Source organism: Pyxicephalus adspersus, chromosome 1 (genome assembly GCF_032062135.1).
Source record: "Pyxicephalus adspersus chromosome 1, UCB_Pads_2.0, whole genome shotgun sequence".
NCBI classification, from domain to species: Eukaryota; Metazoa; Chordata; class Amphibia; order Anura; family Pyxicephalidae; genus Pyxicephalus; species Pyxicephalus adspersus.
In genome coordinates, this window is record NC_092858.1 from 151986 (window position 1) to 175661 (window position 23676).

General features: G+C 42.6%; 1 protein-coding gene across 1 annotated transcript in view; it reads left to right on the forward strand.

Moving 5' to 3' along the window:
* NUP98 (nucleoporin 98 and 96 precursor) overlaps positions 1 to 23676 on the forward strand; it is a 35354-nt gene that overhangs the window by 9057 nt on the left and 2621 nt on the right. The window contains exons 10-32 of the mRNA XM_072398540.1: positions 433 to 523; positions 2028 to 2120; positions 4309 to 4446; positions 4775 to 4908; positions 5767 to 5954; positions 7227 to 7349; positions 7444 to 7679; positions 7752 to 7865; positions 8441 to 8579; positions 11274 to 11451; positions 11597 to 11656; positions 12595 to 12885; positions 13338 to 13488; positions 16210 to 16624; positions 17863 to 18083; positions 19221 to 19490; positions 19684 to 19841; positions 20668 to 20811; positions 21012 to 21154; positions 21542 to 21763; positions 22441 to 22682; positions 22757 to 22911; positions 23065 to 23176. Of these exons, the coding sequence (XP_072254641.1) occupies positions 433 to 523; positions 2028 to 2120; positions 4309 to 4446; positions 4775 to 4908; positions 5767 to 5954; positions 7227 to 7349; positions 7444 to 7679; positions 7752 to 7865; positions 8441 to 8579; positions 11274 to 11451; positions 11597 to 11656; positions 12595 to 12885; positions 13338 to 13488; positions 16210 to 16624; positions 17863 to 18083; positions 19221 to 19490; positions 19684 to 19841; positions 20668 to 20811; positions 21012 to 21154; positions 21542 to 21763; positions 22441 to 22682; positions 22757 to 22911; positions 23065 to 23176 (4018 nt within the window). The remainder of the gene's footprint in view (positions 1 to 432; positions 524 to 2027; positions 2121 to 4308; positions 4447 to 4774; positions 4909 to 5766; positions 5955 to 7226; positions 7350 to 7443; positions 7680 to 7751; positions 7866 to 8440; positions 8580 to 11273; positions 11452 to 11596; positions 11657 to 12594; positions 12886 to 13337; positions 13489 to 16209; positions 16625 to 17862; positions 18084 to 19220; positions 19491 to 19683; positions 19842 to 20667; positions 20812 to 21011; positions 21155 to 21541; positions 21764 to 22440; positions 22683 to 22756; positions 22912 to 23064; positions 23177 to 23676) is intronic.

Consider the following 23676-nt stretch of genomic DNA (forward strand, 5'->3'; position numbering starts at 1 on the left):
CAGGGACTTTTTCCCCCCACTTCTGGGGGAAAAAAAGTGCGTCTTATGGTCCGAAAAATACGGTAGTTTACATTTATCATTTTAATGGTAGAATAACTGCCATCCTTTAAGAGTGGTTGATTCATTTCCGTGGTTTTATTGGGACGTTGACTACATGTGTGGGACCTCTTTGTCTCTGGCTTCCTTTAAAACAAGCTACAGGCAGAGCTCTATAGTTCATTGTTTAATTTCTCTTCTTTCTGCACCAGTCTTTACAATGCTGTCCACCATGGAGACTTCTTCCACTGGTCTGTTATGCAAAATGTAGGCTGTCCTGTTGCACTAAATTGCTTGACCGCATGTATTTCACTGTACTAGACGCTGACCATTTGTGTCTGTTCACAAAGGACTTAAGCTTTGTGTCTGACAGATCCACAATCTCTTCACTTTCAGAACCTGTTCAACAATAGCAAACCTGCTGCTTTTGGGACAACAACTACCAGTGCACCAGCATTTGGCACATCCACTGGCAGCCTTTTTGGTGGTAAGGAGGAAATAAAGTTTCACATTTTTGTTTAATTATTTGTGGGTTGTATACCTGTTGTCCCAGGATGGGCCCAGTTATTGGCTGTATACTATTTCTGTGTGCCAAACATTAACCCTGCTGAGGTCCTGCTGCTTAGGTTTTGGGAATTCATGTTTCATGTTCTTTTATTACAGTATAATTAGTTGGACCCAATAAAGCCCTGGCCAGGTAAAAAAAAACTTTGGGCTCAGTGCCCATGTTTTCAGTTATGGTCTATCAGTATTATTCTTTAAGTTGTTCCAGGCAAGATGTAAATAACACAGCATTTTGTTATTGTAATAAGTCTTGTGACTCACATAATGTGCAAAAGTTTAGATAGGTGGTAATAAATGCTGCAAATTAAAATTTCTTTTACAGAATGTTATAAGTTAAGTGAGTTGACAGATAATAGATCCAATAGACCAGAAAATGGCATTCGTTCTTCTAGGTTTGCTTGCTTACACTTTTTGAAAGGAACTGGACATGTTGTTCTAATCATCTTGTAATACTAAAGAAACCATGTGCTGTTCATCTATCACTTCCGGGACTCGTTGTTCTTCTTTATGCTGAAGATGGATCCTAATTACATTGGCTGTATGTTTGGGGTCATTACCCTACTGTAAAATAAATTTGGGGCAATTCCGATGCCTCTCTTCTGATATTGCATGATAGAAAAATATTAGCTTGTATTTCTTGGCATTAATCCTGACCAAATCCCTGACTCCATTTGTAGTAATGCGTCCCCAAACCTGCATGGAGTCCACTATTGCCTGCTTTGAAATCCTTGCTAATGTGGTATAAATATTGTCTTATTTATTATTATTATTATTATTATTATTATTATTATCTTGTCGTGTTGTGGGCTCAGTCTGGCCATGGTGTGTGACCTATGCCATGAAACTTCCTCACCTTGGTAGCAGGGTTTGGCTGTTCCTTACACAGATTTCAGCCTCATACAGACCTGTTTTTGATTCAGTTCTGTGTTACAACCTACATATGGAAATGATGTTCATTAGAACTTGTGTGCTGGGTAATAATGACTTTAATCCTACTAAATCCCTGAGTTTACCTAGAAGAAACAATTCGGGTTTGAAGGCCGTCCAGTCACCAAGTATTGATCTTGGCATTTTCACACACAGAATTGTATATCATTTATTATTCAGAATAATTGAATAAAAAATGTGTGTTAAAATCATAAAAGCACTCCAACATTAGTTCTAATTTTAATATATTTGCTTGTCACAATCTATAAGTTTTCATTTTGTGGAAAGTTTTAATATAGTCCAAATAGGTATAGTGGTTAGGGTAAAATCTTTAAATGTGTGCGCAATTTTTTCAACAATTAAATATCCACCATAGTTTCTCCAAGTCCCAAATTTGTGCCGTTCTCTGTTGCTCCTGCAAGGACCCAGAACTGTCTGTGGTTCTCTGGTCTGTACTTTCCCAATTTTTAAGCCTTAGTCATTTTTTATTTGCTTTGCAGGATTTGGATCCAACACCTCAGGAACCAGCCTTTTTGGCAACAAGACCACACCTGGGGCCCTAGGTACAGGGCTAGGCACAGGATTTGGACCTGGTGAGTTTATTCCTAATAGCTTGTCTATATGTAGGACGTACATGTAAAGTAAAGCAAAACTGTCAGCAGGGATAGGCAGCTTTTTTTTGTTGGATCAGGTCAGATATAATTAGTGAGAAGGTGGAGCAATTCAGAGCAGTGACATTAATGAAGCTGGCAGTGTCATCACACACTTTTTAGTATGTGAGGAGGAGTAGTAGTAGTAGTAGTATGTGTGTGCCGTGACTTTGCAATGAAGATGGCGTTATAGAATACATTTGTGTTAAAGTTGGATATTGAAAACCCACGCTAATCTCCTGTCAGATCCTGTTGGCTAATCGGGTTAGCTTTCATAGTACTGGGCCAATAATGATGGGCAGGTGGTATGGTCATGCATTCTGTGCTATCTGAACTTATGGAATGAATGTCTTGGGGTGGTAACCTTGGTGTTGCCTGCATTGTACTGCTTTACCCTAATAAAGGGGAACGAATATTCCACTTTTAATGTTGGATCAGATGGGATTATTGTAGAAAGGGATAAGCAAGGCCCCTTACACAGTAAACTTTCTTATTTGCCTGATTGCTTTAGAGAACTGTGAGAAATGCTGAGGTGCACAAGCATTTGTTGCCCGAATACCCAGCCATCCAGGCTTCCTTTGCGCTTTAAAAACTCCCACACATGTTTCCAGTAGTTAAGTCACCCAGGCGCAGCCAATCAAGTTGCCTAAAATCTCAAGCTGGAAGAAGACCAAGGCACCCAGTGACAGAATGGGTCAAGTTAGTATAGTGGGGTTTAGTTCTGCTTTATTTCATGCCCTAATGGGTTTTTGTTTTTTTTGTCTTTTTGTTTTAGGAAAACTTTCCATATTTATATAGCGGTGATAAGTGTGCCTAAACCAGGGGTCAGCAACCTTTACTATCAAAAGAGCCATTTTGCCTCCTCTTCCACTAAAGAAAAATAGTCTGGAGCCGCAAAACATAACACAGTTTATAAACTTTTAAAAGTTTGAATATTTTTTTAATTTTACCTGTTACAACAAGTGTGCATGTGTAGGCCTACTTTGAAATAAATTAAACACTGAACTATGCCCCTAGAAGCCTCCAGCTTCTAACGTATCATCCTGTTACATTAGCTGGAGGCTTCTAACCTAACAGGGAAGATTTTTTTGATGGGCAGAGTTCTTTATGTTCTGACGATGCCTTAGTGATGAAATTTTAAGGGGTGTTAGCCACAGGTGTCCCTCATTCGCAGCTTTAATTTTGTTCACCTGTACCCCCCAATCTTGAGTAATTGGGGTTCGGGTGCTAGAAGCCTCCAGCAATGTGTAACAGGGTAGATTTTTTTGATGGGTGGAGTTTTTAGGAGGTGTTAGCCACAGGTGTCCCGTACTTGCACCTCAAATTGTTTTCACCTGTACCCCGGTTTCCAGGTAAATTGGGGTTTAGGTGCTAGAAGCCTCCAACAATGTGTAACAGGGTAGGGTTTTTTTGATGGGTGGAGTTTTTAGGAGGTGTTAGCCACAGGTGTCCCCCACTTGCACGTCTAATTTTGTTCACCTGTACCCCCTTCCTGTTCCAGAGAAATTGGGGTTCAGGTGCCTCCAGCAATGTGTAACGGTAGATTTTTTTGATGGGCAGAGTTCTTTAGGTTCTGAGGATAGCCTAACAATTAAATTTTAGGGGGTGTTAGTCACAGGTGTCCCCCACTTGCACCTACATTTTTGGTTTTGTACATCTCCCCATTCCAGAGGAATTGGGGTTCAAAGGAGGGGGATGTCATTGTACACACCCATTTGTACACGCCCCGTGGTAGATTTATTTCACTGGTAGATTTTTTTTCATTAGAACACCGGATAGGGAATCCCCCTCCTCCGCAGTGTCTTGGGAGGAAGGGAATCCCCCATCAGAGATCTCCCCGCGGCAGCCGAAGGGAGCCACAACAAGGAGGCTGCAGAGCCGCAGGTTGCAGACCCCTGGCCTAAACTGCTCTGAATTAGTAGTTGTGGAGATAGTGATTCCTTGTGTCAGTTACTACTCTGTCTGATTACCCTGTATATTTCTGTGGGAAAGCCATTCAGTAACACTATTAAATGGCTTCTTATATCATTGCCCTTCACTACTTCAGGGGCACGGAAAATTGCCTAATCCTTTAAATTGTCTTGTCAATGCGATCAGATTTGTGTTAATCATCATCTGTTTTCTCTTTCAGCTTTAAATACAGGACAGACCTCCCTGTTTGGAAATACCCAGCCAAAACTAGGCACACTTGGTACTGGCACATTTGGTGCTACTGGATTTAACACCTCCAGCAGTGGCTTAGGATTTGGTAATGCTCAGGCCCCGGTCGGTAAGTATGCTTCCTTAACAATAAAAAGTGGAATTGTCATTGTTAGGACTCGCCACCCACACTGTGCTCATGCCTCTTTTCATAATATTTCCAGACTTTTAAACCCATAGTAAACTGCAGATGGGTGCTTGACATCAGGTCCTGACATTGGACCCCAATGTGATAAGATCATTGAGCACACTAGAACAAAATTTTACATTGGATCCCCAAGTTCTATATTTCAGTTGTTTTAGGCTGAACATGTGCAGAGGAACGTTGCCGATCTCCTTGTGATTTGTGCCAGAGATTTATATGTGTCATACTAATCGCCTTCATTTCCTCCTTCTAGCTCTCAGTGATCCCAATGCAGCGGCCGCCCAACAGTTGGCTCTTCAACAACAGATCAATGCCCTGGCCTACTCCCCATATGGAGACTCTCCTCTCTTCAGAAACATCATGGATGACCCCAAGAAGAAAGAGGAGGTGAGTTTAGGCACTGCCCCTCTTTACCAGAGACATTGTGATAGGGTGCTGTGCAAATACTTGACATTGTATACAGTACCTTTTTCGGGGAGTTAATAAGCCATAACCCCCTGAACATGATGTTTAAACTGCTAAAAAGTGCATTCCAAGCTTACCCTGACCCTTGGCTTGAGGGTCATCCGAGAGTTGTCTAGATAAGACGTACATATGTAAAAAAAAATGTTCCCCTACTTTGTTACATTAGCTTGATATTGTACCTGGTTCTGCTATTCTGCTTTTTGTTGGACACATTTCCTGAGTCTGGTAGGAAAGGCTGCAATTCACTGCTTAATATGACATTACCATGATCGTCCCATTGCCAGTGATGTTGCCATGGACTTGTACAAGCCTATGGAGAAGTTATAAGGACAAGATACCTTTCCAAATAAAAGGTAGCAAGATTCATCACAGAGTGGGATGCTTGCCTTGTAATTTAAAAGCATGAATGTTCACTTGAACTTACAGTTTGGCTTTGTTACAGAAAAGTCACACATTTGTTATACTTTAAGTCTTCAGACTTTGTTAGTATGTGTTTGGTAGAATATCTGGCCGTGGGAAATTACAGAATTGTTGTACTGGTGGAAAAAATAAATCTGTGCATCCAATTCTGCCCTGAAAAAATGTATATGCCAGGGTAGTCTGCAAACATTGAGCTATTGTTTGATGTTTCCAGTTAAAGTAGGGGTTATGATGTGAGAAGAGCCCTGGGATAAAAGGGGTAAAGCAAGAGCACCTGTCATCCTCTTCAATTAATGTTGGGTTTGATAATAGGAAGTTTTTGCAGTAAAATTAATTTTGGTGTATTGTACTTTATTTCAGCGATTGAAGCCCACCAACCCAGCTGCCCAGAAAGCACTTACTACACCAACCCATTACAAGCTAACCCCCCGCCCTGCAGCCAGGGTGCGCCCTAAAGCACTGAACAATGCAGGGACCACTAAATCACAGCTCTTCGATGGGTTAGATGACGACGAACCATTAATGACAAGCGGAGCTTTCATGCCGAAGTAAGTGGATTTGTTTCAGTCTTGTGATCACTCTGCCAGCCAGCTGATTGATAATCTTAAATGGTAACTGGGTTTCTTTCTCCTAGTATACAGTGACAGAGAGCTTGTGGGAAGGACTTCTATCATTTAATGTCTTGCTGTTTGCTTCTAAATGGATTATGAATAATAGGATATTGCTTTCATCTAGTAAAGCCCACCCACTAGCGATATTCATTTATCTGGGCTGTAATATACCTTGTAGGTCACTGTTACAATGCCCAAATGAATGCAACTACTGCTTGCCAAATCCTGCCTGCTGATTCAACCCGAATATTGATGTCCTCCTTCTCTCCTAATGACATTATCGCCCTCTGATACCACTTGAGATAAGTGTGCAAATCTGATCAGACACACAGAATTCTCTGCTAGTTTTAGTGGGGTTTATAAAATTCAGCATTTGGGGGCTGTCTGGTTTTATCACTGCAGCTGTATACATGCTTCCCCTGTCCCATGTAGTCCCTTCACTTCCTGTCTTAGCAAAGTTTGATTTTATTGCTCTTTAATTCTAATCTCTTGCCTTACCTTAGTCCCACAGTTGTATGCAAATTATATTGCAACTTCTAATGCACACTGAGAAGCTGACAGTGTGCAGTGAAATCAGAGCCTGTCTTATGTCCTGGCTGGAGGTTGTCCAGCATTATCTAGCACCCCGTTCCTGGCCTGCCCGTTCCTGGCCTGCCCGTTCCTGGCCTGCCCGTTCCTGGCCTGCCTCTCCTATTCATTGGATTTCACTTCTTTTAGTTATCTGAACTGTGTGCACAACACATTTTTCTGTTTGCAGGAAACTATATGCAACACCCTCCTCTGCCATAATCTGTCTGCTAGAGAAGTAGGGATACCCAGTATTATTGCTGTTTTTATAACATTAGATATGTAATAGATTTTATTAGTATGTTCATGAAGGGGACATGGGTAACAATGGAATACAAATTTGGCTACAGCTTTAATGGCAAGTTATTTTTTGCTCTGCTCATTTTTTTGCTATATTGTCTAAATTAATGCTTAGGGATGTCTTTGCAATTGAATGAGCCATTAGCCTGGCCCAACATGGTAGTCTTCTGGCATTCTTAGCTTATCTCAGGCTTTTGCTTGCACTGATGGATTAGAACCACAGGCAATGTGGGCAGTGTCAATCAGGTAAAGGATCTGATATCTGAGGTGTGGCATAAATCTGCCGATTACTGTCTTATACAGAATTCACACTTTACATACTTGTTGTTTCTCTATCCACAGGAAAAGTATCAAGAAGCTGGTTCTGAAGAGCACCACCAACATTAGCTCCCTGTTATCTCCTGCAAGTGCAGATATAGCTGATGAGACAACCTCCCCCAATAGTTACATGGAGACCAGAGACAGGTAAGGGTTTAGTCTGACCATGACTCTTGTCCCACATATTGTCACATACAACCTGTGCTATACATCTAGGCACTATTGTCTATTTCCTTTAAAGGTCCAATGAAAACCACAGAGTGGAAGCAGAGCATGATGAAGAGGTGTCAACATTCTATCCTCCACCATTATCCAAACCTCTCTCCTCCAGCCAAGAGAAGCACATGGACAGCATGGATGACACCATCTTGGCTCTAAACATGAGGCCCAGTCTAAGGAGTGGATTAGATGTCAGCGTGGATGAGAACTCCCTTAATGAAGAAGAAATTCTAAATGATGCCCCACCACACCCTGCAGGTTAATATTGTTTCTGCACTTAAAGGATAGTCTGGAAATCTCCCTATGTTAACCATACATTTGCTTTTGCAGGCATAGTTCTGACCAGAGAGGGTTACTACACAATCCCCTCCATGGAAGAACTGGGCAACATGGTGGATGAGAACGGAGAGTGCATTGTTGATGGCTTCACTATCGGTCGGAAAGGTGAGTGGCCAGTGCATTCAGTCCTTGTGTATTGCACCTAGCACCATTCCTCTGTGCTTCTCTGCACCCCCATGAGAACATCTCCTGCACTCAACACTTTGGAGAACCAAATTCTATTACTTGTCCCACTTGTATGAGGAGGGCTCTCTGAGAATTAAGAGATCCATTTGAGATCCCAGAATTGTCCGCTATCTAACATATAGTAGGGAGAAATATAATCGGCAATGATCACATTCGCTAACACATTCTGTTCTACAACAAAGCAGACAGTCAGAGATCAGCCTATAGTAGTCCACCTAGCTTCGCGTCTTAAAGAAAAAAGGAATGAGAAATCTAAAATATTTTCACCAAAACAGGTTTATGCAGGTTTTTACATTCTGAGTGAATAACTATTCTCCTAATTGGTCATCGGGTTAAAGCTGAACAGAATGCAGAAAAGATAAACAGAACAGAATATCACGCAGGATTGTTATTGCGGGAGTATTGTCCCTTCTGTAAAAACATTCCTGCCTGTCCTTTTATAGTACACTGAGCTGCACATACATTGTGTGTTATTTTCATTCATTTTGTTTCAGGCTATGGGTCCATTTTCTTTGAGGGACCAGTGAACCTGACCAACATGAGTCTTGATGAAATAGTCCATATCCGCAGTAAGGAGGTGATTGTATACACAGATGACGCCAACAAGCCACCTGTGGGAGAAGGTCTAAACAGGTAAAGATGACTACTCATTTGTTATTTGTGTGAATAACTGTTTTGGGTTGCCAAAAACCATTAGTATTTATATGAAATGACTGTTGGTGTTGGGAGTATTTGTCTTTCAAGATCCTCATTGAGCAGATTGGATTGCTGCTTTTTAAGGTTTTTTTTTTTTGTACTTCCTTTGCATCAGAACGCCGCTCTTTGTGCCCCAGGCATGTACCATATTGTGCAGTATACTTGCCTGCCAAAGCAACCATTTCTAATCACTGCAATCCAACTGCTCCATCACTGCCCCTGAACTCCTTGCCCATTATTCTCGGTTCAGTGTCATTGGCAAACTGAGGGTGACCTATTTCATGCACACACATGTTTATTCTGGCACCTAAAGCTACTTCCAGACTCTAGATGATTCAAAACTCTAGCATGTGTACACTACTCCCTTAATGTCATTCACCAATGTTACCTGACAGATCAGTGAATGACCACTGTACTGTCCTATGGAGGAGAGCACAACCGGGTACCTCTCGCTGATTCTCTTCCTAGAACAGAGTATAGCTGTATATCCATCTCTCCTTCATTCTCCTGTCACTCCTGCTATGACTCCATTACCTATCTGTCTGTACAAGGGCTTAATACACACACATTGCTGGGGGAGCAGAGGAACCTTTTATTGCTGCAATCTACCTACCAGCAATGTTTCATGACAAGACTTTAGTTTGCCTTAATGGGAAACTTTGTATTTTCTATATTGGCTAGCAGGCCAATAGCATTATTCTAATAGCTGCTTTTTCAGGTAGGGTATGAACACAATTTGGGATATTTTACTTAGCTGGGGAGCTTTTCCCTTCACTTCCTGTCTGGACCCTTAACAGGAAGTGAAAAGAAGTCTTTCCTGATAGGAATTCTATCTTGGAATGTTAGTACCTGGGTGATATATATGATGACCTTGGCCTAAAAAATCTCACTAGGGTACAGGCAGCAATAAAAACCTGACGCCTTTGTAATGAGTTAACGTTTTGGGTCAATGGGCACAAGACAGTAAATATATGCTTTTATATAAGTGACCTTTTTTTATCAAGCGGGTAGAAGGATCCAGATCCTTGGTGGGGGTGAGAGTGAATTCAGTCATGGTTGTTAAAGAAAAACTAAACCTGAAAATAAAAAATGGAGAGCAGTCAGGTTCTGTGTTGCAGAAGGGACAGTCTTTCATTCCTGTGATAATATAGCTGCCTACCTTTTCACAAATAAACGTCCCTTTCCTCGATCCATTGCTGATAATGGCTTGTACTGAGAGTCTCATGATCAGCTCAGTGTAGAGAAGATTATGAACAGTTTTATTGCAGGAAAAAGGCTATCACTTCTGCTATATTCATAATTTTACTTGAGTTTTAGTTCTACTATAAGGAAATGGTGGCAGTAAAAGTGCACACGGCTTTGAATGTTGAAAGCAGAATTAAACCCACGATACTCTGCGCTGCCATCTTTATTTTCTTCCTGGAGTCTGCCATCTTGATTGGCTGGCAAGCAGCCAAAGCTAGGATTGTCCGCTATCCCAGCATCCAAAGCTGAGCTCTGTAGATAGATACCTGCAGCGATTGGGCAGGTAGGGGGGTTTTTGTGGAAAAGACATTGCCTGTTCCTCTGCACTAATGACCAGTCTGATCATGGATTTGTAAGTGTTCGGCTTTAACAAGACAAGTTAGTTTCTTCTAATTCCCTATTAAAACACTGTTTTTGCTGGTGGTTGGTTCTTGCTGGGTGCTTCTGCCCTCTACTCCATTCTAGCTGTGATATTACATTTATGGACTGTGGCAGGAACCTTTTAAAGTAGATTTTTTTTTTTTGTTTTATAAAGTTGCAGCACCACCCGCTTCCAGTATACCTTTGTCGGGCATTCCGGGAGGCTCTTTGGTGCTCTTTCTGCGCATGCCCGACATGCATGGAGCCTTTTCTCACAAAGAGAAAAATTTGCCGATCACATGCGCAATGAGTTTGGCAATTTTTTTTTTCATTCTTCGTCACCCAATCTTGCGCCTGGGTTGGGTGACGTAGGATGAAGCACACGGAAGAGGACGATTCTACCAATCGTTGTCTTGTAACTCCAGCTTATTCGTCCCTACCATGTTGGATAATTGTTCTGGTAAATAATCCCATCCAGGTTATTCTGTTGAAATGATCCATTCATTTCTCTATGGCCCTAAGTACTTTCAAAAGGTCAAGTCTCTGCCCGTGCCGTCTTATTACAGGGACCGCTGACTTTTCATGCTCTGCTTAGAGCTTTTATTCAATTACCGGACACGGCACAGGAAAATCCCGCGGCTTTGCTGTAGGCAACACAGTAGTCTGAAATAGAAGCAAAGGTAAAGTAATTGTCTATTTCAGATTTGACCCTTAAAGGGTGCTCAGCCTCCCTTTCATGACATTTCTAGGTGGTCAAACAGACTATTCAAGCTTATGGTGTCAAGGCTCAACCATAGGCACATTGAATTTGTATGACATGGATCCTTCCAGTTTTGTGTTTCTTGAATATAGTATTGGGACTGCTTGCTACACACAGATATGCTAACAGGAGGGGTTATCTCAATCTGGAAATTATTTTATTTTTAATTAGTTTGCCTATGTTTAGTCTTCCTGAAGCTGACTGTATGACCTAAAAAACATCAAATGCAATGGAAATCTTAACAAAATGTTTTTTCCTCTAACTAGGGCTGCTGAAGTTACTCTAAATGAAGTTTGGCCAATTAATAAGACCACTCGAGAGCTGATTAAGAGCCCTGAGCAATTAGCAGAGATGAACTACAAAAGCAAGCTGGAGGCAGCTTCTCGCAAGCAGGGAGCTCAGTTTAAGGAGTATCGTCCAGAAACAGGATCCTGGGTGTTCAGGGTGAGTATATCATTCTATGGTAGGGTTGTACCATACTCCTAATATATAAACTGCTATGGTAATACATTCAAACCTATCATTGTTTTATGTGTATGATATTAGCAGGTTGTGTGATGATAACTTTAACACTCCTCTGTGTTGGCAGGTAAAGCACTTCTCGAAATATGGCCTGCAGGACTCGGATGAAGAAGATGTCAGCTCCTCTGTACAGAGACTGATGGGACTGGCTCAGTGTTCTCTGTACAGCACTGCAGTATATGTCAGCTATATAAATGCTCTTTTGGTGTATAGTGTGATGTGAATGGCATATAAAGTGTAATATTGTGTGACTATATGTGTTGTGCACACAATACAGATCTGGAATGTTGGATTTCCTTTTACAGTCGATTTAAATTGCAGTAAAAAGTAAATTTGATTACATTGATATTTGGATACGCTGGGTGTTGAGCGATGGGTTGTCAATGTAGAGCCCTTGGAAATCGATTATTTCTGTTGGTCAGCCTGGCCTTTGCTATGTCTGCAGGTATTTATTAGATTTGTATTTGCATTGTGGCTGTAAAACGTCATATGGTTCTTTAGGTTCTAAAAGTGGTTATTGGTAAATGGGTCATTGGAAAGATTGGACTTTATTCAGATGCAGCCATTCCAATGGAACCTGCAGGAGGCTTCGGCCAGGGGAACTTAAGCTCCTAATAATCTTGTTGGCAATCACAGAAAACTTCAGTTTAGTGTCTTTGGGGGTGAATATGAGGGGAAAGTGTTACATTTTCAGACCAAGTTGCCTGGAATCTGATTTTATAATGGAAGTCTTTTCTGTCATCCTTTGTACCCTGTTGGTGAGGAGGACTTTGGTTGTTCCTCTCCAAGTCCTGGAGGGTTGTCCTGTGCACAATTTCTCATTCTAAGTTTGTCTGCCATGTACGTCTCCGCAGCTCCTGGTCACCTTCTTTTGGGGGAATTTTAGGAAGCAGCGTCCTGGTTGGGGCAGCAGATATAAACCTTTTGGTCTGTAGGTTTAGTTAAAACCTGCACTGGTTTGTGTCAAGATACAGACATAGCTACTGCAAGCAATACATGTTTTTTCAATACATTTCCTGTGACCCTCAGCACTCTACAAAAAAAAAAAATTTTCAATAAATACAAAAATCTAATTTTAATAATATGCATCCAATAGAAATTGTACAGCCACAGCAGCTGTTATCGATGCTGGTAAAACATTCCTGTGGCAGAAGTGTGACTTTTACCTCTTCCCAGAGCCCAGTACTGGAACAGCTGGCACATGGCCTGGAACTGGACAGCGATATGGTGGATGTAACTCAGGAGCAGTACAAGGAAGCGGCTGCGGAAGATTTTGACATTGCCGAGGAGCAAGAAGCAGTCTCGGCCTCCATACACATTGCCTCTTCTCTTGGTGTGAACCCCCACGCTCTACAGGTGAGTTACCTGTGTAATAAATATCTGGAAATAAACCTCTCCACCTTTATTTGCTGAGATTTCCTGAATCTGATCTCCAGCATAGTCACTATAAAAAGGCTGACGGCTAGAACGGTGCTGGATTACAGTTTCCTTTTCACAGCATGAAGAGACGCAGCAGTTTACTTGGTCTACATCTGTTTGTAGTCACCAATCGGGTGCGGGGGATGAAAGTCAATTTCATGGAAAGAGAAGTCGCTGGGATTCTTCTTTTCTACATACTAGATTTCAGTGTTATTGGCTATTATAGAGAGAAATGATAACTGAAACCATATTCACATGCAACCAATTTTCAAACTATTTCCAAAAAAATCTAACGTGGGTGCCATCAGCTTTTTGTCTTTTACCTCTGTATACTGTGTAGAAAGCCTTTATCCCCCTCCTATTATTTCTTGATTTGCTGTATTAATCAGGTGATGAAGGCGTCTCTTCTGATGGAGGAAGATGGTGGCAGTGACCTCCTAACACATTTTAATCACTTTCCATCTTTACTGGAGACATCCCAGGAAATGCCATCTCCACGACTGCTCCACCCCTCGTCACAGGCTCAGCGGACTTCCAGTGGTAAGTGCACGATGCTCAGTGCTTTCCAGTGCAAAGTGAGGTAACCCATAGCAACCAGTTAGATTGGTGGACTATTTGGCTAGTAATTGTTAGACTATAACTCAATACTGTGAAACCTGCTAACAAATGAGAAGGATTTGTTTTTGTATAAGTGGTTGAGTCATCTATAACAGAAGTACTAAGCAATGGAGGCCTGGCCCCAATCGGCTCTATGACTTGGCATGCTTTTGTTTGTTTGCAAGAGAACTGACATTTGTCTTCCCCATCCCTACACTTGGTCTGCAGTTATTTACCAACACCTGTACAGAGAATTTATATACCAGACCGGTTTTAGGTGCTTGTGTTGCCAGATCAGTGCACAAGACATTTGTGGATGACCATACCAGACAAGGGATTGGCGTCTGACGGTGCCGTGGCAAAGTAAATGTAGTATAGTGTTACTACAACCCATTCACCAAGGGTGTTATATGTTTTCCCCCACCGGGTTATATTATGCCAGGTTATTCTATGGTGCTGAATGCCAAACTTTTGCCTGATATCACTTATTAGCACCATGGGATCAGCATTTCCTAGTTTATGATTTTACCCTTTCCAGTAGGTAGGCATTACTATTACATCTTATAAAGTAGGGCATTTCCTGTGTATTTGTTTTTTTTCCTGGATTGCTCTTTGTGCATTCCATGCTCCTACAGGTGGATGGAGCTATGGCTGAAAATGGTGCATAATTCTAGGTAATGCTATGCTGTATCTCCTACGAATATGCTGCTAATCAGCATGGATTGCCAGGTTTCCAAGTATTCCAACAAATGAAAATAAAAATGATTGGACAAGTTTCCACAAATAATGCCTAAATGGGCAAAGAAGATGTTTGGGTTTGTGTACACCTTGGGGCGCTAGAGTTTTCATCTCCCACCTGGAATGCAGAGTTTGCTTAGTTTAACCCTTTTATGCTTTTTGTGCAATTCCATAGCAATAGGTTGTGGGGAGGGGGGAATCTTACGATTCTAATCATTGGAAGTCTGAGAATTCCCACAGCAGGACAGGAACTGAAACTTTTGGTATCCGGTGGCTGCACGTATCTTGTATACCCATCTTCTGGAAATCGGATTCTTTTTAGATGGCCCTCTTAAATGTTCCTAAGCTTCCAGGGCTATCCCCTTCCTTGTGGCATTGCCAGAACACTTCTCACACCTATACCTTGTGACATTGGAAGCCATCTTTTCCTATTGCAATACGACCTGTTGATGCTTCTTGGGGCTTTAAGTACCAGGATTGGTGTAACAAAGGCCCTCTGTCTGTCTGGAGATGAGTGGGTTACGTCCGGTGTCTGACCTAATTATCTCCCAGACAGAAGGGAGACATTGGGTGGGAGTGTCCCGGATTGTGGGGTTATTTCCATTGGTGGGTGGGAGTGTCCCGGATTGTGGGGTTATTTCCATTGGTGGGTGGGAGTGTCCCGGATTGTGGCGATATTTCCATTGGTGGGTGGGAGTGTCCCCGATTGTGGGGTTATTTCCATTGGTGGGTGGGAGTGTCCCAGATTGTGGGGTGTTTTCCATTGGTGGGTGGGAGTGTCCCGGTTTGTGGCGGTATTTCCATTGGCGGGTGGGAGTGTCCCGGATTGTGGCGTTATTTCCATTGGTCAGTGTGTATCCCCTTGTTCTCCATCAGCTCCAGAGGGGCGGTCCCCTTGCATGGGGACTTGTATATAATACCAAGTGTGGCATCAATAAAGTGTTCTTTCTTTTTCACCCTCAACTCGCAGCCGTGTCTCGTGTTGTAGGTAACCGCTATATTACTACTAGCTCTTGTAAGAGCTGCCCAACTAGGGGAATTCAGCTTGGGGAGTTGCTGGAGTAACTACAGGGCCACCCGGACCAGGGGGAAAGACGTCGCCAACGGTTGATACCGTTACATTTGGTTTTTCAGATTTGTAGGTTTTGAGGTTTGGTCATTTGATTGATGCTGGCCTGCAAGGTATTACCCATATTTCTGGTGGTTGGCTATGTGTGTCCCTCAATAATGGAGAAAATGGGAACTTGGCAGCCTCCCTTGGTTGATGTTTTCTTACTGCTTAGTTTCATTTAAAACTTGGTGTGAAGGGGACATAACCAACTTGTTGCTGGCTTCTTGATGGTTTTGTGTCCAATCTTTCTGTAGTTGGCAATATAAACCCAGAAGAGAACTGGGAAGAGATGCTGGCTGCAATGGAGGAGTGTGGGGAGTTTAACCCCCCAGCAGTAATCCTGAGTGTTACTCGTGTTATTCTCCAGTCACTTTCGGGGTCGCCTAAAATATTTAAAAAAAAAAATAACACTTACCTTGTTCCGTTGTTGTCCCCCGGCGTCCTGCTGGTCCCCGCAGGTCCTGGGGACACGTCCTCCTCCGATCTTCAGCCGCGAACTGCAGGGACGATCACTGGGTTTCCCGTTGACGTTGGTGCAGGCGGGAGGATCGGCGGGAAATTCAAATCATTTTGTATTGGATTCAGTACCAAATAGCTGTATTGAGTCCATTGTTCTGTATAGAATATAGGAGTAATATGGAATTATAAGCCACTGTGAGACCTTCTGGATCAGATATACAACGCGGTCTTGGAAGTTTGTACTCACAGTTTGAAACTTTAGCCCTGCATCTTGACCTCCTAGAAAATAGCACCTTTAATTTTTATATATGGAATCTTTGTCAGCTCTAAAGTACATGTGTTTCTTTTCTTTTCAGTTGGAGGCCTTCTGCAGTCCCGCTTCACTGGGTCCTCATTACAAAAACAGAGTGAGCCGGGCCACAGCTTTCAAAGTCCATCTTTGGCTTCCACAGGGGCCCCATGGCCTGGTCTTGGCCTTCTTGCGCCCTCCTTTCTAATGCCTGCTCCTGCTCCAGATATACAGCTGAAGACAGTGGGAACCCGAAGACAGCAAGGCATGGTACCTTTGGGGAAGTCTGTGTGCTTTGGCCGTGACAAAATGTTAATTGACATGGGTCTGTTTATGGGACGATCCTTCCGAGTTGGCTGGGGGCCCAACTGGACCTTGATTCACAGTGGAGATGTCATAAGCGAGTACAGCACAATGGAGAAAACAAAAAAATCTGAGAATTTGGACTACGGCTTTCTGCCCAAACCAATCACAGCCAAATCGTAAGTTTACATGGAGACCAGTAGAATATAAAAAATCAAGTGCTGGAACTTCAGTAGCTTCAAAACTTTTGTATAAATCACACAAATATTGCTCCCACTATGCTCAGAGGTGAGGGCCAATGTATTACACACCTCGGGGCTTATAGGAACAGCAGCAACATTTTTAGTCCATTCAAGCTTGGCTATTTATAGGCTCTGCATGATGAATTCTGGGTGTTACATCACATATATCAGCGGTCGCCAACCTTTTTGATCCCGTGCATCACTAAAATTACTGGCTTCTGACCGCACATGCGCGGGGAGCTGGTTGTCATTCAAAGGGGAGGAAACTCCCCCATAGTGACATCATAATGCCATAACCCCGCCCACTCTGCCATCACAGATCTGGGCCTGCGATGGTAGAGTGGGCGGGTTGTGTTGTGAAACAGCCCGCCCACTTCCCTGAGCCAGGGATTTGCACGGTGGACGTGGACTCCTATTACAGGAAAGTGTCTGAGGGCATATACCAAGGGGGGAAGTTTGTGCCAAAGCAAAATGTGAAAGTGACATAGAGGGACCAAAGTTAGTCACATGTTCTAAAACGCCAGAGATCCCTAACCCTTCTCCCTTCCCTTTCAAATGCTTCTCTTGTAAGGAAAAGCAACTGCAGCTCCCATTTCCCCTTCTGTGCTGGCCGAGGGCCGTGGCCCTGTATTCCTCTATTTACAGCTGCCTCTATATTGCCACAAATCTTTGCTTTCCACCCTCGCCTTACAGTTGCTTTCTCCACAAATTGACAACTGGATCATCTTCCTTTTGCAGAAGGAAAAAAAAGTGAGAAGTGATGCAACCAGCTAAAAGTGACTTAAACCAGTGTTTTTCAACCTTTTTTGAGCCACGGCACATTTTTTACATTAAAAAAATCCTGCGGCACACCACAAATCAAAAGTGTTACAAAATTACACTTTGTAGCTAATTCTCACCTCTAAAAATAAACAAGGCGCTTGAGCTACCTACTGCCACCCACTGACATGGAAGAGTATTACATTACTCTGCCAGTCACTACAGCACAGGCACTCGACAATGATAATTGGATAATTTTCCACGGTACACCTAAAGATCTCTCATGGCACACTAGTGTGCCACGGAACAGTGGTTGAAAATCACTGACTTAAACATTGCACTACCAGGTATCCCAACCCAAAAAAACTACTATGTGTGATGGAAGCTACAAACATGATGTCTTTTTGTTTCTTCAGGCTTGCTGACTCTCCATTTAAAGTTCACCTGGAAAAGCTAAGTTTGGAGGAGAAAGGTAAAGATCTTCAGTCTTATCTAATACCGCTGGAGATTGAGCTGAAGAACAGCACCATAAAGTCTGAGCCATGTCCTCTTCTTGTACCTAACCCTGGCTTTGCTGCTATTCATGACTATGCCGGCTGGATTAATGAAGAGTCTCGGGAGCCTTCAGAGTTAGAAAGTGAGTGAACTGTACAGACTTGTGTGTATTATGGAATATAGAAAGTAATGAGACGCTATGATGGTAATAACCGCTCTGGTGGGCTTCAAGATGTACAGGGTTTTTTTCAGTAATAGCTAAAGCTGGGTAATTTTACTTTTTTATTTTTATGTCTTAAACACACTGCAGTTATTTCATGTTTACTATTCTAAAGCACTTAAAATGGGTCTGTCCCCAAAATGTTCACTTTTCATAAAAGGATGGATTATTTTTTACTTTAACCTCATGGGGGGTTCATTTCTGTCTGCTTGAAGTAAGCATTTGACAAGCTTGATTTGGCAATCTTAAACCCCTTAAAATCAACCGGTTTTCTTATGTAAGCTACAGCAACATGCTTACTTTCTATGCTGTCGAGGTATTGGTCACTTTTTATGCACCTTAGAGCCATCTATTACATAGAACTGGCCATTTCATGTAATCAAGGGAAGGCAGTGAATAACATGTAGGAGGGGATAATCACAAACGCATTGTTTGCATTGAAGAAGCATCCTTTATAGCCTACATTTGCTGAATATGGACCTTAATGGAAGTTCTGGCCTTTTCTGTACAGATGCTTTTTGCTTAACGACCAAGTTCCTTTCCTGAGACCTGGTCATTAGATGAAATGGTCGGTAAGCGAGGAGCATAGGGTAGATCCGGTCTGCAATAGTGCCAGCAAGTCAGTGACATGTGAATGAGAGGAATGAGGAGGAGGAAGACTAAGGGAGCCCAAGGAAGACATTGCGTGAATTTGTACTAGTCGGAGGAGCTGGTCGTAATACGAAGAATACCTGAAAACAGCCTTTTGCAGGTTTTTGGTGAACTTTAGTAAAGTTGACACTAGGTAAAATCTGCTAAAATCAATTATATTAAAGAGCCCCATCAAACCTGTGTTTCCATAGTACACATTGAAACTTGTGCATGGTGATGCCATCCATTCTCTGACTCTTGTTGCAGCGCAAAACACACCCATTAATGCGTGGGATTTTTATTTTCCCCCATTCCTGCTGGAGACCACGCTGTCTCATTACTGAGGGTCTGTGAACCTACTGTTGAGGCATAAAGTTCCCTAAATTGAGGTGTACTTATGTGAATGTTCTAATTCTCTGTCCTGTACAGCTGTAATAAAACAGTGGTACTTAACGTGGACCATGTGCAAGGCCTTGTGGGGCCAGTTGCGTGACCTGGAGACCAGCTTGGATGAAACAAATGAGTATGTGGAGAGATTAGAACGCAGAAAAGCCTTCTCCCATTGGTTGGCTGAGACAGCAGCCGAACGCATCGAGTCTGAGGTGGTAATGCACCAAAAGGAACGTTCCATTGAAGCAGTGTTCAGCTATTTGACCGGCTGCCGCATCAGTGAAGCTTGTCGCCTGGCACAGAGATCTGGTGAGCATTTAATGTGTATTTATATAAATCTAATACTAGAGAAGCAATCAAATTCTAATGGCAGATCCTGCACTCCTCTCACGAGGATTATATGAATATAATAACATTCTCTGAACTGTGTAATGTACAGCGCTGTAATGTTGGCGCTATATAAATCCTGTTTATTAATAACTGTGTAATATGTCTTTTAAAGGTGACCATCGGCTTTCCATGATGTTGTCACAACTCGTGGGCAATCAGCAGCTGCAAGAACTGATAACCATGCAATTAGAGGACTGGCAAAAGCAACAGGTGGACCGATTCATCCAGGAGGAGAGGCTGAAGGTTTATGTGCTGTTATCAGGCACTGCAGTAAGTTCTCCTGCAGATCAGGGTCTTCTCATTTACCCTCGTGTATGTATAAAAGGGTTTTATTATATCCTTCTATACACATGACAGCCTCCTCTTCTGTCAGCTGATCATGCCTTTGTGGTGTTGGGAGGAATTGGGGGTGACGCTCTTTCCTTACAAGAAATTAATGTGTTTTCGGCCATTCGAGAGCCAGCACCAAAGAAAAGAATGGCAGCCAGATATTTAAAATCAATGTAAAAGGCTTATGCATAGAGAAATGGAGATTGTGGCATTCACATACATGGTAAAGAGATTTGAAATATTTTGGATATTATTATCTTGGGAATTTGGCCTGTTGTACTGATGTTAACTGTCAGGGTTTCCTTTTGTGATAACCACGAAGCTGATCCTCTAAACCAACAGAATAATCGGCCTAGTTAAGTCATTACCGTTTAGATTCCCTACATATATTGGTCACTTCAATCCTCCCTAATATTTGTGGCCTATCTTGTGAGGGGCTGTCCAAGCTCAGCTCCAGGGTGGTTTCACAAAGTATTTGAACCCAGCAAGTTGGCTGGGCTGTAATGGGGTGATAACAATCCTTGGGATTGGAGGTGGCAACAGTGTGGTTCAAATGCTGAATCTGTGTTGTCACCTGCACGGGAAATATTGGTTTGATTGCCTGTGTTTCCAGCAAGAAATGTGGATAAACGTTTGTGAAGCCATGTTACGTTTGTCAGCACTACTAGTGGGATAGAATGCAAAACGTTTGAATGATATTGATGAAAACTGTCATCTTTACCAATAAAATAAAACTGAAATCCTAAGTGGGTTTTCCTTCCCTCAGGTGTGGCAATCCTCTGATAAGAGAACCATCAATGTCTGCTCACAACTAGACTGGAAGAGAGCATTGGCTATTCACCTGTGGTACATGCTCCCACCTACCGCCTCCATAGCCCAGGCGCTGCACAAATACGAGGAGGCTTTTCAGGTAGATAATCTGCATTAACACAGATTGAGGCTTGTGGTCTCCTGGTTCTACTGGGCTGACACTCTTCTAACTGCCTATCAATAGGACTAATGGACTTCTTTTCATGTTGTGAGATCATGGGGCTCTTGTGACCATTATTAGGATTCTTCTTCCTGCTAATCCTCAGATAACCAGGCTAACTCACCTATTCCTCCTCCTAGGTGTCAGATGAGGGACAGTGCTATGCGTCCTATCCTCTGCCTTCATATTTAGAGGATACTTACCTCAGTATGGAGTCAGAAACCTTCTCCCCGTCCATCCAGAGAGATGTTTGCTTCCATCTTCTTAAGCTGTACAGTGACAGGTGAGTTGTGCCTTGTATGTAGTGTAAATTGTTTTTTGGGCTCTATTAGTTCTATGTGGGGGTCATAAGCTAAAGATTTATTCTTTTTATATTTTACTAATTTCTTTTACAAATTAGAATATGAGGAATTCTCATAAGAGTGCTCCCCATTGGAAGATGATTGATGTTTGATTTCCTGTCTGGTTTGTACCCAACTGACAATTCCCAGCAACACATGAACAGCAGTATGTCATGATAGGGTTTCTAATATTTTCCCCACTCCCTCTACATAATAACAAGTTCTGTCTTTAAATTCACATTCATAGCTTAGTGTTAGGTGAGGTTTGTGCATGTGTGTGCTCTTTATAAATTGCTAATCCATCTTATGGCCCCCCCCCCCCCCCGTAGGTCTTACGATCTCCGCCAGCTTCTGGACCCCCGAAGTATTACCTCTGACCCTTTGGACTACCGTCTCAGCTGGCACCTATGGATGGTGTTGCAGGCCTTAAATTACACCCACCTATCGGAACAAAGCCAAGGACTGCTGCATTCCAGTTATGCTGCCCAGCTGGAGAATGTGGGACTCTGGGATTGGGCCATCTTTGTCATGCTCCATGTGACCGACCCCATGTAAGTTCTGTCCTCTGTGTTGGATGGTATGGTAAAGGTTGAAATGACAATATCAGTATTACCGTGGTACAATGTCACTTTACCTCATGGGGCAGAAAACATAAGAATCTTCACCAATAGAACCAAGTAGCAAAAAACTAGGACAGTTCTTGTTAAAGGGGACCTAAACTAAAAAGCTTACCTTACATAGGATAGACAACCCTTTTATGGAAGATAAAAATGACCTTTGGGGGGGGGGGTGTATCCCAGAAAGCTTCTGGCTGCTCCTTCTGCGTATCCCCGATCTCAGGCATGTGCAGAAGGGGCTTTTTCGTCAATGCATGTGCCCATCTATCACAAGCTAGGCAGAATGAGAAAAGAATGTGGCGGTGTCCGGCGCTTCTCCACAATGCGATGAGGGATTCCAGAATGACGCGGTAACCCAATACGGAAATCCATAGGGATCAACGGATCTGCAAAATGAAAGGTTAGGTTTTTTGTTTTACTTCTGTTACAAGGGTTACCTGGGCTCTGGTGATCCTCATGTAAAAAGAATACTGGGCAGTGCTAGGAAACTTAGGCCCATATTTTAGCCAGGATTGCGCATCAACAATTTAAATACATTTTCAGTATAATCATGTCATTGCTTTCCCAAACTTCAATAGCAGCACTGCTAAGCTTGGCCTTCTTTTCTTTAGTGTACGAGAAACGGCTGTACGAGAGCTTCTTAACCGTCACTGCGTCCTGCAGGAGACTCCGGAGTCACTCATCAAAGAGAAATTTCTGATTGAAAAGCTCTGCATTCCAGCGCAATGGATTCATGAGGCTAAAGCCATTCGCTCTAGACGAGAAGGAGACAAACACAAAGAGGCAATGTATTTACTGAAAGCTGGCCACTGGAACCAATGTCAAAGACTGGTCTCCCACCACTTGGCTTCAGGTACAAACCCACATTTATCTAGGAGTGTGTTTCAGAGAGTGGGGAGTCTCTGATAAGTCTCATTTGTCTTNCAGATGCCATCATAAATGAGAATTACTCCTACTTACACAGCTTCTTGGACGAATTGTCCCGTCCTGAGAACTCCATCCATATACAGGGCTGGGACACGGCAGGACAGGTTTGCCTGGACTACATCACGATCATAGAAATGCTGAACAGTATCAGACAGGTAAGGCTAGGAGTAATGTCTGAGGGAAGGATGAAGTTATGGGTGATCCCTAGTGGCTGAAGGATAAGATAGCTATGTATAAAATTACCTTTGGATGAAAATTGGGGTTCTGGGTGAACGAGGCACAGGTTGACTTATCTTTTCATTTCCTAGAATGAATGTTCGGGCTATGAGTTGGAGAGGTTACATAATAAAGTCACATCAATCTGCAACCGGGTGGAGCAGGTCCCGTGCTACAAATCCAAAGACAGGTTGGCTCAGTCTGGTAAGTGACAGCCAGATCTTTCCTTCTCATCACATAACGGCAAGCTATATTCTATTCTTAGTGCCAGTCATTGCGTTTACCTTTAGCAGGTTGTTGCCTTACAACAGATGAGTAGAAGTCAGGCTATAGGTTGGGAATGTCTAATAAAACTGATGTATTGCAATGACTGCATGCAGCCTTGTCAGGTTTGTCACTCCATATTAGCTCATTAGTAGTGGGTTGGTCACAGAATTGTTCTCCTAAATTGGGTTTTCTTCATTATTATTCTGCATGACCTCTGGGTATAGATCTGTCTAGGGCGGACACATCAAGGCTTTATAACCATTGTCCATCCCCTAAAAAGTACATCATACCCCATTCGCCATTTAGTTGTCCTTATATGTGATGTGAAAACTGAAATCCTGCACTGGGGCAAATGGCAACAAAAGATGTTCTGCTTCCAGAGTTCCCAAAGTTAGTACGCCCGCTGTGCCCATTATGAAGAGTTTCCATCGTCTCTG